Genomic DNA, 16528 nt, shown 5'->3' with positions numbered 1-16528 from the left:
ATGCTGAGAAAGGCTTCAGATAGGCCTCCATTGGCATTCAGTACATTCACACTCACAAGATCCATAAAATGCACTTAAAACGTCGTTACAAAGTCCATCTCACCACAGTGACTCTACAATAATTTTACGATGCGACGACTATAGTTTTTGTGCGCAAAAAAAATCAAAATAACACCTTTATCCAACTTGTTCTTGTCTTCCGTGTGTGCCTCCACGACGCATGCGCGAGAATATGACGCAGATCCGGCGTTCGGACACATGACCCAGAAGCGATTTGTTTACAAGCAGAGGAAGACGCTCGTGTCGAAGCTGTTGAATTCTACATTGATCGTGCTTTAGGTCTCGGCGTAGTTCTCAAAATGGGGCTTAAGTGGCATTTCATGGATTCCCGAACGCTGGCGCTACGTCATATTCTCGCGCATGCGTCGTGGAGGCACACACGGAAGACAAGAACAAGTTGGATAAAGGTGTTATTTTGATTTTTTTTTGCGCACAAAAACTATTGTCGTTGCATCGTAAAATTATTGTAGAGTCACTGTGGTGAGATGGACTTTGTAACGACGTTTTAAGTGCATTTTATGGGTCTTGTGAGTGTGAATGTACTGAATGCCAATGGAGGCCTATCTGAAGCCTTTCTCACCCATCAGCTTTACACTAAAATATCTTCATTTGTGTTCTGAAGATGAACGGAGGTCTTACGGGTGTCGAACGACATGAGGGTGAGTAATTAATGACAGAATTGTCATTTTTGGGTGAACTAACCCTTTAAGCGATCACTTATTTGAGGAGTGTGATGAAGTGTAGAATACAGACAGGAAGAGCTTTTGCAAAAATGGTACGGAGGAGACTTTGTATGAGTCAGAGACACATGGGGCCAGATTTACTAAACAGGGCAAATTAATGCAAGAGCGCAATACCATAAAAGCGCAGACAGGAGTGGAAAGTTCAGCACATTATCTACTGCCGATGCGGAAATTAAAGCACACAGACACAGCCGGATAATTTCCATAATGACCAACGCAATCTACCCGTTCGCGTCTGGTTTAAGATGTGCTTTTTTTGGGTGGTAAATAATGGCACAAACACCAGTAAATTGACGAGTGCAAACCTTAGTAAATCATCTTGCGTGATTCATTTAAATACTCTCCTCACATAAATACTGTGTGTGAAAGGGAAACTCCTACAAATGCATATGCAATAAGATCAGCCGCAAAAATAACCCTGTCCACGCCTTTTCAGCGTTAATTTATCACTGCGCGTCTATAGTAATCCTGACAGTAGTTTAACACCAAAAGAGAGTTTGCGCTGGTGCAAGCTGTTAGTAAATCTGGCCCATGGTATCTGTGGTGTCTGTATCGGAGTCAAGGCATGAGAACATTAGGGGACTCTCAGTGCTGTACAATTTTGTATGGATATTTCAGTCTCTACAAAAGCAGTGTGTCCTTTATGTAAAAGACAGTGGACTGTGAAGAACTTGAAGGACCTCCTGATAAAGAAAAGCCTGGAAGTGTATGTAGCAGCAGCTAAAGAAGAGAGAATGAAAACTCTAGAGGAACAAGCTGGGTTGCTAAATTAGAATGGAAAGGAGTGAAAAAAATGCTCAAGCTTAATTAAAGACCTGAAGCGGTTTTCCCAACAAATTTGATTCAGAATTATGGCAATGTTGCCTTCCAGCAAGAGGGTCCCTGGTCCGAATCCTGACTGAGAAGCATATGTGAATTAGAGACACTAAATTGTCCATAAGTTTGAGTGTGCTTGTGAATGTTTGTGAGCTCTTTAATGGACGGGCCATCCATCCAGGGTGTTTCCTCAACCTGCGGCCTGAAATGTGGCCACCTGAAGACGGAAGGCTCCTCAGAAACCATTAGAAGACAATACCCAAATGTCTCCTATACCAAAGCTGTCCTTCTCTACTACAGAATCTGCATCATGGAGATGAGTGGCACTTGGTTAACCGTGTCTGCCAACTGATCTACAAGAATATTTTCCATTTGTCATTCTGGGTTGTTTTGAGGAAAGAAAAGAGGGTCCTCATAGTGTAGAAGAGCCAGAAGAATGTACTTTGAAGGTCGAAAGATCCCGAACATTCAGGAAGCTGAGAATACCTCGAAGTTATGCTTGCAGGAGTTTCTGTCAGTGTCTTTCCTGAAAGGAGATTCAGAACTTTGTGTATGTTTCCGTTTCCAAACTCACATGTTGAAGACTTAGAACAACCCCCCCCCCCCCCCCCCCCCCCAAAGCTGTAAACCTAGGGGAAACACTGAATGGCATCCTGTCTGCTGTCCACTTCACAAAGCAGAGAGATCAAACAGAGAGAGAATATAGTTGTGAAATAGTCCTACAAGTTCCTGGGAGTTCGCCATCACTTAAGGTGAACAAGATAGACAACACATTGGCAATGTTCAGGAAAGGCCAATTCCCAGTGCCAGCCCAGACTTCCTACCTCATCCCAGACATTCACAACGGGATCAGAACAGCAAGATTTAAACAGTGGCAGAGAAAGACCATTCATGGTTATTTAACCACAGCAGCGTTACGTGGGACTTGTATCAAATTGAATTAAATTCATCAGGACAACTGAATGCCATTGAGGTGTGGCTATATAATCATGAATCATTAGATGCTAAGTGAGTTGCTGACATGTGGAAAATGATCCTGACCTTAAGGTGGTTCAGTAACTCTACTACCAGTACTGGATTTGATTAGTTCTTCATGTTATTAGGTAGAAAATGAACCACAGGATAGTTGCTGCAAAAGAAAATCTATTTTGACAGATGGCTGTGAAAAGGTTAACCTGAAGACATATGCTAAAATATTACTGAATTGGATATTAAGTGCTTTATACAAACTCATCTAACGATGGTTTTATACTTTATAAATTATATATCTATCTATTGTTTTATATATATATATATATATATAATTAACACTATACCACAATCCCTATGCCACATAATGTGATGAAATGGTGGAAAATTATCACTTTATCAATGAGATGATAGTTAGTTGCCTATTCCCTATAAATACCTCCCTTATCAAAAAACATCTACAATTTGTTTTTCACAACACAAGTATGTGATCTCTGACTACAACAAAGGATTGTGGATGCCCATAAGCCCAGAAAAGGTTACAAAAATCTTGATAAACACTTCAGCATGCATAAATCAATGTTAAGGCTGCGAGCACAATGACTCTCAATAAAATGTTGTTTTTTAAAAGAAACTGGATGTTATTATCTGTCCTGAAGCAAGAGGTTTATTCAAGATGATTATTTAAAAAAAATCAATGAAATGATTCTGTTATATAAGGGGAAATAGACCAAAATACATTCAAGCCAATTGCTGACAAAGGAGAGGCAGACATTCAACAAAAATGGTGATTACTGAAATGTTATCTTAAATGTTATTTCAATAGATCTTCTTTATATGTTTGATGTCCAGGACACATTTTAAAGCAGACATAACCCACAATAATCTTTAAACTTTCTTAGCAGTTAAATCATTATTCTAATAAAATATGCATGCAGAGCATTACAAAAAATGTTGAATTAATTATATAATGAATAATACTAATTAAAATATTGGCCACACTTTATTTATACAGCGTCCTTGTTACATGTTACATGTAGTAGTTCATGTTCATACAGCACAAATCATGTATAAAGGAAAACACAACCTACTATATTCAAAAACTGTTTTTTAATAGAGAAGGGAGGTGTAATTTTAGGGGTGAGCGTAACTTTAAACATTTCTTTGTCTGTACAACATTTTTTTTTAAAAGTGGACTGAAGCTGTGGAACAGATTGAGTTCAGTGCTCAAACAAAGTCCAAGCACAAAACAAAATATGTACAAAAATATGGTTTTCACAAGGTAAAGGGTCTTTGACTAGGTGTTCTCACAGTTTATTTATATATTTATTCTATACACAATTTATTATTTATGGTGGATATAAACATAGGTAAATATGCATGTTATTTTTGTATTTCTTGGCGTGAGGTAAACAGACCGGATGATTATTAACGAGTAGTGGAGAAGGGGTAGGATTAAACAAGTTTATGCTTCTTCATACTCCTTTCGGACATGTATAAATTAATATTGTTTTGCTTTCTGTTTAGTTTTGTATTTGTTTGTTTTGTTTTTTTGTCCATTAGCTTTTATTGTATTATTTTTACATGTTTAAAATAAAGCCATTCATTATCATTATCAATTACTATAAATTGTGCATAATTACATGCAACTAACCCTAAAACAAACCTAATCCTAACCCTATAGGAAGTAGTTATTATTACTCAATACTTAAATGTATAATTACACTGTAACACGGACACTTTAAAATAAAGTGTAACCAAAATATTAATCATAGAATACTGAGAATTGAATTCTGATTGTGATCAATGCAAAAATAGCTTTGCATAGTAGCATAACAGCTTTATAAATATGACTGAATGAACCACGTTTGAAACCGTAATAAAATAATCAATATACTCACATTTGTGACAGTGTGGCATGTTTGACTACTGTAAACAACCTACAGCTATACTACACAAGAAGCGATTGGTTTGTCACATATGCTGTAGATTCCTGCTTGGGTCGTGCCAAAGATATGAAAAACCTACCAATCTGTTTGGCTGCTTGGAGGATGCTCTTCAGTTCGTGAGTGGCCGCTGGCTGATCTTTCTTCTCCAGATGTTGTGTGAAGAACTGAACAATCTTCTGCCACGTTAGACCGTCTCGGGCAAATGTTTCCTGCCGTTTCAGGCGCTTGGTCTGCAAAAAGATTGATGTGTCAAAAGCTTAAATTCATAATAATAATAATGATACTCATATCATGAATATTAAAGTATATTGTCCTGACTATGTGCAATGACTGAGCTGGCTTTTTAATTTCACATTACGCTTCATAAAGGATGCATCATTAGATTAGTTGTGCACTTAGATTAAGCCAAAATTAGGCCTTAGTTCAATTAGGATATTTAAGGGGGCTTTCACACTGGGCACGTTTGCTGTGTCTGAGTCTTTCTATCACATGATAGAAAACAAAGCGAGTCAATATATTGTGTTTTTTATTAATTTGGTGCTACTATGCATAAAAAGTTTGCACTTGGGTTTACTGTATGTGCGTCACATGAAGCCGGCTTTCTGCTGCTTGCAAACAGACTTTAGAGGACAGTTGATTGCCATTAACCCTCTGGGGTACTTTGGGTCAAAAATTACCCGAAGCATTTTATAAAAAAAAAGGTAAAAATCGTAGCTTCATCGGAATGGTCCGAAGCTTGGTGACTTTATTGGTACTTGGTATATGAACACCCAAAAAAATTGGGGATTTGAAAAGTCTAAGTGGTCGTAAAAAAAATAGTCACACTCAGGACCTTCGGGTCAAAAATGACCCCCATAGGGAATGAATGGGAAATTGGCAAAAATATGAAAATACAGAGTTTTTTTGTGCATACAATCTACAAATAAGCCAGGATGCAGAAAAAAGGACTCAACAGTGAAGGGGTGAATCTCTAAAACATCAAGAGTGCAAAACAGACAAAAACAAAACAAAAACTCACACACACTTATACACACAAAAACACACGCACACACAAATGAACGCGTGTCATTCCAAAAGCTAATTTTGGGAACAGTGTGAAATAAAAGCAATTATTAATCAATGTAAGAAATAAAGTGCACAGCAATGAAAGCATGAGACTGTAAGCCCTCAAGGTTGCAAAATAGAAACACTCACACACACAAGCACACATAGGGAAATATGAGACTGGTGAAACTGTAACAGAAATGTGAAAATATGTCAAATAAAATCAATGAATCAAATAAAACAATGGGTAACAAAATGCTTTCCATTTATTCTCTTTCTAATGCAATGTTCAGGTTTGACTGTATTATAAAGTAAAACTGGCCCTTCAAATGACCATTTAATATATAATAACAGATTCTCAAAGACTATTTTTGTCAAGTTTTTTGTTTGGTTTAAATGGTAATTTGAAATAAATGCATCGTCATCGGGGGCACAGGTTTATTTTCCTGCTGAACAAGTGCGCACCTGAGTCAGTGTTGCTTTTAGTGTTAGACCGATATATCGGCCGATATTTGCGATTTTTAAGTGTATCGGCATCGGCCGATGTAAGGCTGCTGCGTTCGCCGATATTTTTTCCCCTGCATTATTTACAGACAGGCGTCCACAGGGCAGCTCTCACCGTCTTCAAACTCTCTTGCTCTCCCTCGCGCATATTAATCAAAATCAATTGAGAATTGACACGATGGTAAAAGGTGGAAAGACTGAAGTTTCACGTGGAGCATTGGGAGATTTTTTCCTGAATTACCGCTGGTGTTTCTCTACAAGAGATTAAGGAAAGTGCACCTACACTCTAAAAAATGCTGGGTTAAAAATAACCCAAGTTGGGTTAAAAATGGACTAACCCATCAATTGGGTTGTTTTAAGCAAACATTTAACCCAACCTCTGGGTCAAAACAACCCAATTGCTGGGTTAGTCCATATTCAACCCAACTTGGGTTATTTTTAATCCAGCATTTTTTAGAGTGTAACCATTAAATGACTAGGTTGTAAATAGTTTTAAATGAAGTATAGTACAGTCAGTGTGCACTTTATTATGCTGCTTGCTTGTTGATACTGTGTGCAATAGTGTATTATTTTATTTATGCTTCAATATTTATTTTCAGAATTTATTTTCACCACTGAACTCTTTTTTTTCTTGTTCTACCTCACCTGTTTTTACTATTTGTTAAATATTGTTTTTTTTAGTTCAATAAATGTTCCTTTTTTTAAATTGTTATCATCATGATCATTGTGTCATTTTTATGTTGTAAATTGAGGGAGCAAAAGCAGTATCGGCTCAAGAAAATCGGCAGCTCGTATCGCTCATCGGCTAAGGCTGATGAAATCGGTATCTGCACTAAAAAATCCATATCGGTCGATCCCTAGTTTCCACGGGGCGATTTCTCCAGCGGCCCAGAGCTGATGAGACGTCAAGAAAAAGCAGACATTTTGAATTTCTATCATATTGACAATTTGTATACATGATTTATGTATGCATTTACTTATTTATTTATTGCGTGTGGCTCATAAACTATGGCTCATGTGGGGGGTGGATGGGGCTAGCGCCCTCTATTGGCCAGCAATCCCTGCAGGTACATAAATCCTGTTGGAGGCCATTTGAAAGGAAAATAAGATATAGTATTTGGCATATCAATAAGGCTGCCAACAGGCATGGCTTCAGCCTTAGTAAAGTTAATTTTGTATCCAGAAAACAAGTTAAATACAGTAATAACATTTATGAGAGGAGGTCTTGAAGTCTCAGGATAAATAATAAAACATCCTCAGCACAGAGACTTATTTTATGCTGGGGGAAAATTTCACTTCTAATTAAAAAATTTAAATCTAACAGACTACAATGGTTGTTCCTCGGTCAGCGATAAAGCCCATTTATTTGGGGTGAATTTTATTTTATTAGAGACCATCTTATGCCCCATTTTAAAGTCTACTAGAGCAGGTTTTCCTGCTTGAATGTTGATTATTTTCCATTCTTCATTGAAAGAGTTGATTTACTCTAGTGAATAAAATTCTGTGGACACTGAATGACTGCCTGAGGTAAATGTGATGCTAAAGTTAGCCTACATGACATTGTTTGGTTTACAGCAGTTATATTGACGTCTTTTCGCCGTTAAAACACTGAGCGATTCTCCATTGTTGCAGCTCGTCTCTTGGGGATGAGCATGGGGAAATGTCCCGCCCCTTTCCATAACCATGAGTTTCAACACACTACTAACTAACTCAACCAGGCCCCGCCCCTTTTTTCTGCGTATTAATTAATTTAAATGAGTAACACTAGGTGCGTTTATTCCAATTTACAATCTGCCCATCCCTATGTGAGACTAGTAAATTAGAAATCATTGAGTTTTGACATCCTGTAAAACGTTAATGAAACAAGTTGTACTTCCTACAGCTGAAGGGTACAGTAAAAGGGTTATTTGAATACGTGCCTCAGTTTGTGATGTCTGCTCAATAGGTCATGTCACCAGTAAATTAACACCACACCATTGTATCAGCACTTCAGTGGCCTCTCAAACTCAGCATTATGATTGAGCGCTCCCTTTGCTCTCCGTCCAAAAATAATAAAGTCCGATATTATTATCCGCCGATAAAGAAAACTGAATTTAGAGGAAAGATTTTACACTGGACCATGGTGTGGCCTTCTGCTTACGCAAAATAAAACCAAAGTCAAGAGAGAGATTAAAGAGAAACAGAGCAGTCAAAGCTCATATAATACACTATGAATCACACTCTCAAGGTCGGAGAAACACGATTAAATAAAGTACAGACAGAGGACATCAGATTACAAAGAGACAAAAGCTGTTTTTAGCTATTAATTAGAGCGATATAAATCTGTAGGCTGATATTATCAGCATAAACAGCACTTTGCAGATTTATCTGCGGCCTTAAGTCCACTTTAATCCATATATCACAGTTAATCAATTGGTTAAATTTCCCAAGTTTAGCTGATAATGTGCCCAGCCTTGGACATGACTACAGGTGATTGTTACAAAACTATTTAGACGTTGCTTGGGCAGATAACTTCTAAACAGCTAGTTCTTATGTTTTCTGAGGCTTGTCGCCATGATGTTATGGTGTTGTAGGTACTGGTGGCCTGTTGCACAAAGCTGGTTTCAGTTGTTACCCAGTAGAGCCCGACCGATATATCGGCCGATATTAGGCTTTTTCCAAACTATCGGTATCGGCATAGAGACAGAGCGACACGCGTCATAATCTGAAGACCACGCCCACCGGGGGGGAAAACAATCGAACGCTCTCCATTGACTTTGCATTGCGTGAAGCGGCATCCTTGTCATTTCGGACTTATAACAAAAAATAGAACAATGTCTAAAAGCTGATATGTGACAAAGTGTACAGCAAACAAGCTAAACAAAACCCAGGACCAAAAACCCAGAAGTTTTTATGAGCTGTTGACCCAAAAAACGAGCGTTTAAGGACAAAAAAGTGGATACAGGCCATTGAGACACGTTATATTACACTGAGAAGTACACACACTAGAGGAGAACGTAATCAGCGACAGGAAATATCATATATAAAACTGACATTTGGATATTTGACTTAACAGTGACAACATATTTACTGCACACATACGAAACTGAGGCATACTGAGTGTCAGGATCCCAAAATGTCCCCATTCTTCAGCTGAAGCGTCACGTTTTACTGCCTTTATCCACTTTTGTCTCCTTAAACTTTCGTTTTTTTGGGTCGACAGCTTATAAAAACGTATTTCTGTGTTTTTTAACTTGTTTGCTGTACACTATGTCACATATCAGCTCTTAGACATTGTTCTGTTTTTTGTTATAAGTCCGAAATGACAAAGACGCAGCCTCACGCAATCCAAAGTCAATGGAGGGCGTTGGATTGTTTCCCCCCCCGGTGTGGGCCGACAAATGCCCGAAATCAAAGGCAAATCGGTGCTTGTGAGTGACAATGATCAACGGCTCGATCTGAGAGAATCGCAGACGATTCGCCGACGCCCATGAGATATTTGGCATGCTCAATATCTGGAGCTGTCTGCGATTCAAAATGAGTTCTGACTGAAAAATACATTGGTGATGACCGACAGCCAATGAGAGAGCGAGATACAGGGCAGCTGGAGGTTCGGGGAGGAGTTTTGGACCAGAATATCAGTATTTTAATAGATATATTTACGATTATATCAAACAGAAACAAAGCACACACATTTGCTTGACCAGCCGCAACAGCAGCACATTGCAAAATTATTTATTCACCTCAAACTCAACACAATCCAGAACACAATCATCGCTCCCTGTGTCTCCTCAACCATCTCCTCCGCCATAATAATTTTTCAGTTTTTCCTTTTCACTGCAAATCAGCGCATAGACAATTTGGATCACAAGCTTCATTGTTATGATCATTTTAATAACAATTCCAGTAGGGCTGGTCCGAATACCATTTTTTGAGCTTCGAAGCTTCGGTAGTAATCAACATCGAATATTCGAAGCTTCGGAGGGAAGGAGCTGAACATATTCTTCTCTCTAATAAAGGAAGGAATCTTTAAATGAAACAATGAGGTGTGCAGCGCCGGTGGAAACAACATGAGACCATGATACAGCGACTGTCAAGACAGCTCACAGTGTTTAGAGTATCCCCGTAAATGAGTAAAGCAAGCAAACACGCAAACTGCCGAACGTCTTAGATGCTCAAAAACACAATCATCTTCATTAAAACCAATGAGACTAATGCTCTTACAGTGCTTAGGTCACTTGTTCTGATATTGCGCTCTTTGATCTTGAAATGAGCTGATGAATAGCCTATAATGCAGCTCATATCTGTTGCTTTCGTTGACGTGAACTCCGTTAAATGTGCATAGGATAGCGCAATAATTGAAGATCGGATTTATATTAATTTTGCGGAGAGGTGTAAATTAAGACAACCTGCCTATTTTTTATTTATTTATTTTTGAACACACGCTTCCTCAAAAAAAAAAAAAAAAATATTATAAGCCAGACAAGTTAGGCTAAGTGTTGATTTAAGAGGATAAATGGATCAAACTCACTCAGTCCGCTTGGTCGTTACTTTAAAAAACAAAAACTTTAATTTAACAATCAAAAAAATGCTTTAAACATTTTTCTAAATTAACTTAATAAAGAAACGAAACGAAATATAACTACTTTGACATTAAAAACAAAACTGAACTATTTTAATGGCTGCAACGATGTGTAATAGGGAGGAATGTTTACTAAAAAAAAAAAGGTTCTACATGACACTAAAATAAAAAAAACAAATCAAATAAAAAAACTAATAATAAAAAAAATAAAAAAACGTCAATTGACTTTATTTGTTTCATTTGCGCCGTTGCGAGCAGCATCAGCCTCAGCTTGTCAAAAATGCCTTTTTACTGTGGTGGTGGTGGTGATAGTAGGCTAAATGTTTAAACCAACATTGTGATGCTTGAAGTGTTTTACATCTATGGATTTTATTATAAGTAAGTCCAGTGTTGATTTGAGAGGCTAAATTGATCAAACATGCGGTTAACTCACTGTCAGCCGCTTGGTCATTACTTTAAAAAAACTAAAACTTTAATTTAACATACAAAAAAATGCTTTAAACATTTTTCTAAATTAACTTAATAAAGAAACTAAACGAAATATAACTACTTTGACATTAAAAACAAAACTGAACTATTTTAATGGTAGGCCTAATTGGGAGGATAAAAAAATTAAATAAAAAATCACGGGACTCGGGCCGATAGTTTTGCATGCGTTCAGCCGCTCCGCGCACAAGCACAGCAATGAGGAAAACGGTGAGGGAACATTTTCACACCGTCACATCCCTAAAATATAAAAAGGATAATATATTTTGATTATATTATTCTATTTTCCACAATGTCAAACGAACGCAGTTTAACCTCAGACATGGCTTCTGCCATATAAGCTTGTGCAGTTGTGCGCTCTGCTGCAGGGAACACTAAGAAGAAGCTAATATATTTATTAAGTATAACGAGGCTATTAAAAATGGCTTGGCTATAAGATAATTGAAAAAAAGTATTGTATTTTATAGTGATTTTATAGTGTAAACATATGCAAGTGCAAATGAGAGCCGTTTTGAGCGGGATGCCAGGTGTTCGCGAAAAAAAACAACAACGAATATTCGGATCACAAATTTGAAAATCGAATACAAACCCATCGAACGAATATTCAAATATTCTGGTCCAGCCCTACTAGATAGTCATGCAGTGTGAAAAGAGCTGCGATCTGACAACTTTGTGAACTCGGCATAAGGGTCCAATTCTAAAAATCCCATATCCAAATCTCTATAGTCCTGTTTACACTTGGTTAGGCATGTGCCGGTATCAAATTTTCATGTTGCGATTAATTGCTGAAGCTTTTATCACGGTATACGGTATTATCACAATATTGAAATAAGTTGCAAAAAAAGTGTTGTCATACTATAACAGGTTAAATCACTTTCTTATAACAAAAGAACCAAACATTTAAATACAATAAAGCAATACACAAAAATGTATAAAGTAAACAAATATTTAAAACAGATTAAAGTGCAGAAGAATTATAAAGAACAATAGGTATGCTGAAATGTACATTTAACTAAGATTAATACATGCTTTAGAAGTATTCTTCATTGTCAGATTGTTAATGAATGAACTAATGTTAAATACTGGAGCCTTGTAAAGTGTATGATTGAACAACAGTCAGAACATATTCAAACAATATCTAGGGCATGTAATTTAGTCCAGATTAAAATATAAAAATGCAAGTTTGAAAATAAATAGCCTTAAGTCTTTAAGTATTATGTATTAGGTTATGTGATAACTGGAGAAACGGCTGTATTTCTGCTGTTGCGTCAGCGCCCTCTGCTGTCAGAGAGTGAATGTGCACTTCAGCATCTCCTCATTCCGCCATGTGCTCGGCTCATGCACGGTCTATTTACATCAGTGCGCGTTCCTCTTTGACGTGTTTTTCATTTTAAACGGTTGATGGGTAAAGTATTCTTAAAATTAATTCTAAAAATCTGAATAATTCGTAATAAATAATTATTCACGGTATTTTAAAGTGCCCACGATAACAATATTGTGCATGTTCATTATTGCGGTATATCGTATTACCGTTTACCGGCACATGTCTACACTTGGTATTAAGATTGGTTGAGCCAGTTACAAGTGGTCAGCCAAGGCACCATACACATTAGGGATGCCACAATTCTCAATATAATATTGAACCGTTCGGTACGGCCTTCACGGTTCAATACGCGCCTGTGAATTGCGGTTTTTCGGTTTTGCATTTAATTAAGTATTTTTCTACAAATTCTATCATTTGCCTCCATCCCAATATACTGAACAACGCAACATACATTCACATCACATGTTAGTGGTAGAGTTATACTCACAGAACACTATATTCACAATCACCAAAGTTCATTATTTGCATGCGTTTTAAAGCCTTGCCGGCTCATTCGCGTGCGCGGTTTAAACATGCGCTTTTTCTGAGCGCGCGCACTAAACGCTTGTCAAACACGAGATTACTGGACTAAGTCGTCTAATACTGTCAAATACACACAAGGTTTACATAAACACAGTCTGTTATGTCTAAAGTGAAATTAAAATGGGCGCGTGTCTGTATTAGATGCACGCAGGTCTTACATTGACAGCGGCGCAGCCTACAGTGAACACGCGGTCCTTAAAGGGACAGTTCACCTCTAAAATTATGTCATTATTTACTTACTCTAATATTGTTCCAAACCTGTATTCATTTCTCATTTTTGAGTGAACTATCCATTTAATGTTAATACAACAACAAAAGACAAATAGAAAATCACTCACTGTTCTTGACTGAAAAACTTTAATACAGTAGCTTTAATAAGAATCAATGTATATTTTATAGTGAAGTCTATGTAGTGTTGTATTTTTACATTTATTCATTCAATTTCATACTCAAATGCTGGTGTATAGCTCTGAGCTGCCAGTGTAAATCTTTATATTATACAATACACTAGGAATGTGTACAAGGTTTTTTTAAAGTAAAGTTTTAAGTTTAAGTAAGGTTTTTCAATTCTTTTAAGTAAAATAAAGAAAGAGTTTTGCTATTAAAAAATAGGTATTTTTTCTGCTTAACCTCTTGCTGTTCCTGTCGCTTAAGAATAGAATAGCAAAAAACTGATGTGACAAGCCATCAGAACCGAACCGAAAACCGTGGTTAAAAACCGAGGTGTGTATTGAACCGTGGACTAACTGTATTGTTGCATCCCTAATACACATCATTTTAACTAAAACTTAAGCAAGGTTTGAGTTGGATGCATGTTGTCTTACCTTCAGATCATAAACGTCTTGTGTAAAATCGTCCTGCTTGCTGACGGTAGAAAAGGAGCGCAGGGCTCCAGTGAGCCGAGGGGGAGACATGGTCAGCCACACCGAAGGCCGTCTGTGGGCAAGGCCTGTCCATGAGGGAAAGATAATAAATCTGGTGAATACTGAGTTTCTTTATGTGTCTGTAATGGAGCAGACCGTATAGATCGGGTGTCCTGGTCTCAGACTAAGAGGACTCGGGATTTTATCAAGACCACAACTGCGAGGATATCACTAAATTGCTGGTGTATTGATTTATTTGTTAACATCATTAATGTGATTTGATGTAATGATGAAATCAATGCAGGATTGTCTCAAAAATACCAAAAATGTATATAAATGCCCACATAATTCAAGATATGATCACAAAAATGCACTTATTCTTATTTAACATAGGATATTAAAGGGAAAGTTCACCCCAAAATTAAAATTAGCCCATAATTTACTCACCCTCAAGTCATCCTAGGTGTATATAACATTCTTCTTTCAGACTAATAAAATCTGCGTTATATTAAACGGTCGGCCGAAAGTTTACTTGATAAAGTTTTAAATATGGATATTTTTCTTACACAAACGCATCGATTGGCTTCAGAAGGCCTTTATTAACACCCCAGAGCCGCGTGGAGCAGTTATATGATGGATAGATGCATTTTTTATGGACTTCAAAAACAGAGCAACTATGAATCAAATTCTAATGCTTGGATTAGCCTGGACTTTTTTAACATAACGCAGATTTTATTCGTCTGAAAGAAGAATGTCATATACACCTAGGATGACTTGAGGGTGAGTAAATTATGGGCTAATTTTCAATTTTGGGGTGATCCCTTTAAGCAGCAGTTTTCACGAGTATGAGCACGATTACAAATAAGATTTAGATTTTATACAAACATTCAATAAACAAGAAGTTAATATTAAGTTAAATAAATTTTAGACACAATTTTGACAAGTTTTTGCTATTTCTGCAACGCGTTTCGTTACTAAATGAATCAGCTGCTTTGAATAATGATTCAGTGACTCACTCCTGAAGTGTTTTGATTTCAGTTTCATTTTTAAAAGTAGACTTATCATTTTATTTTTCCATCACATTTCGATATTCAAAATGTTACTTTAAAACAATTATGTATGCAGGTGTAACTGTACCAATTCAGATGCAACTTCTGTGCCACACAAAGATTAATTTTGTTTTGTTTTATTGTTAGTGGTTTTATTGGTAACAGCTATATAGTGTCTTTTTACTCTAATTGTTTTTATTGATTAAATATAAGACATTTCTCAGACAGTAGATATGGATCTTTTTAGATGAATTTGAGGAGTGCTGGTCTTGTCTTGGTCTCAGTTTAGGTGATCTTAACTACTAAATATTCCACTTAAGTTTGAGAAACCGTTTTGTCGTTTGTTTATCTACTGTTTTATCATTTAAAACCTAAAAATCAAAAAGACCTAATTCCTAAAATCTATCATTCTTTACTATAAATAACACTTGGGTTTATCTAATGTCATGATATTTACATTTTGAAGTGTCCCAATCCTTTCTGGGCCCTTGTGCAAGTGTAAATAAGACACTAACGTTACAAACCGAGTTAATACTGAACGTGTTGTGATGTAACTTATACATAACAATACATACATAACATATAACTACATCCTTATAAGATGGCTTTGTTTATCTAATGGTGATCACAACAACTTCATTATGAAAATCTCTCATTAGACTCGATTTCCCCACAGGTTTCAGGGTCTATAAACTAAACAATTTGTGTTATTTCGGTCAATCCTAACTTAAACCGAGATGACAGCACATGATAACTCATCTAACACAGCTAACGTCTCTCATTCGTGTTCATATCAGTGTATTTAAAAGCCTCGGCACGCCGAAAAACATTATTATGTGACATAAAAATGAATGTGACTGACCACTATTAGATTCAAATCTTCACAGCGGTGAAGAAGTTCAGGTGAAGTGGACTCGCTCTCTCTCAAACTGGACAAACCGTCAAAACCGCGTCAGTCAAGTCGGCGTACATGAGGCATATGTAAGGTGCAGGGCATTATGGGAATTGTAGTTTTGTAAGGTTACTACGCGCTTGCTTTCTGCAGCCGAACATTAGTCTGTGGACTACAACATCCAAGCGTAAAGACAAATGCGGAAATAGCAAGGCAGCAGTCATCAATACATGATAAACTGATGCTTCTCTTGCTTATTCGCAAAATAGTATTGACTGACTGAGATTAATAACATAAATTATTTGTATTTGACAAACTATAATAATATGAGTATACTTACAGTTGGCTATTTGTGTATGTTTTGTTGACCAACATTGTACAACAGCTGTGGAAATCATGAAACAATTTTTTAGGATACTTTGAGGGATAAACATTTCTTGTTACATTAAAAATATATATATTTTGTTACATTATAAATAACTTTACTCTCACTTTTGTTCAGTTTAACGCATCCTTTATGAATAAAAGTAATCTTACTGACCTTAAACTTTTGAAAGGTATATTTTAAACAGCTTCTCGAGGGGATTGACTCAGATGTGAGCCTAATATGCATCAAATGTATAATCAAATGTTTGCTATTACTTTAATTTATGTGATTTATTACTGTAATTTAACAAATATTGGCA

General features: G+C 36.7%; 1 protein-coding gene across 1 annotated transcript in view; it reads right to left on the bottom strand.

Moving 5' to 3' along the window:
• The window catches only part of ascc3 (activating signal cointegrator 1 complex subunit 3), a 352716-nt gene extending 336794 nt beyond the window's left edge, over positions 1–15922 (bottom strand). The window contains exons 1-3 of the mRNA XM_079836136.1: positions 15813–15922; positions 13863–13987; positions 4617–4767 (exon numbers count right to left, since the gene is read on the bottom strand). Coding sequence (XP_079692262.1) covers positions 4617–4767; positions 13863–13952 — 241 coding nt within the window. The 5' untranslated portion in view covers positions 13953–13987; positions 15813–15922. The remainder of the gene's footprint in view (positions 1–4616; positions 4768–13862; positions 13988–15812) is intronic.
• Between the last annotated feature and the right edge of the window lie 606 nt (positions 15923–16528).

Source organism: Gobio gobio (genome assembly GCF_949357685.1).
Source record: "Gobio gobio genome assembly, chromosome: 15".
NCBI classification, from domain to species: Eukaryota; Metazoa; Chordata; class Actinopteri; order Cypriniformes; family Gobionidae; genus Gobio; species Gobio gobio.
Note: the sequence above shows the minus strand (reverse complement) of the source record. Positions and strands in the feature narration are given on the sequence as shown.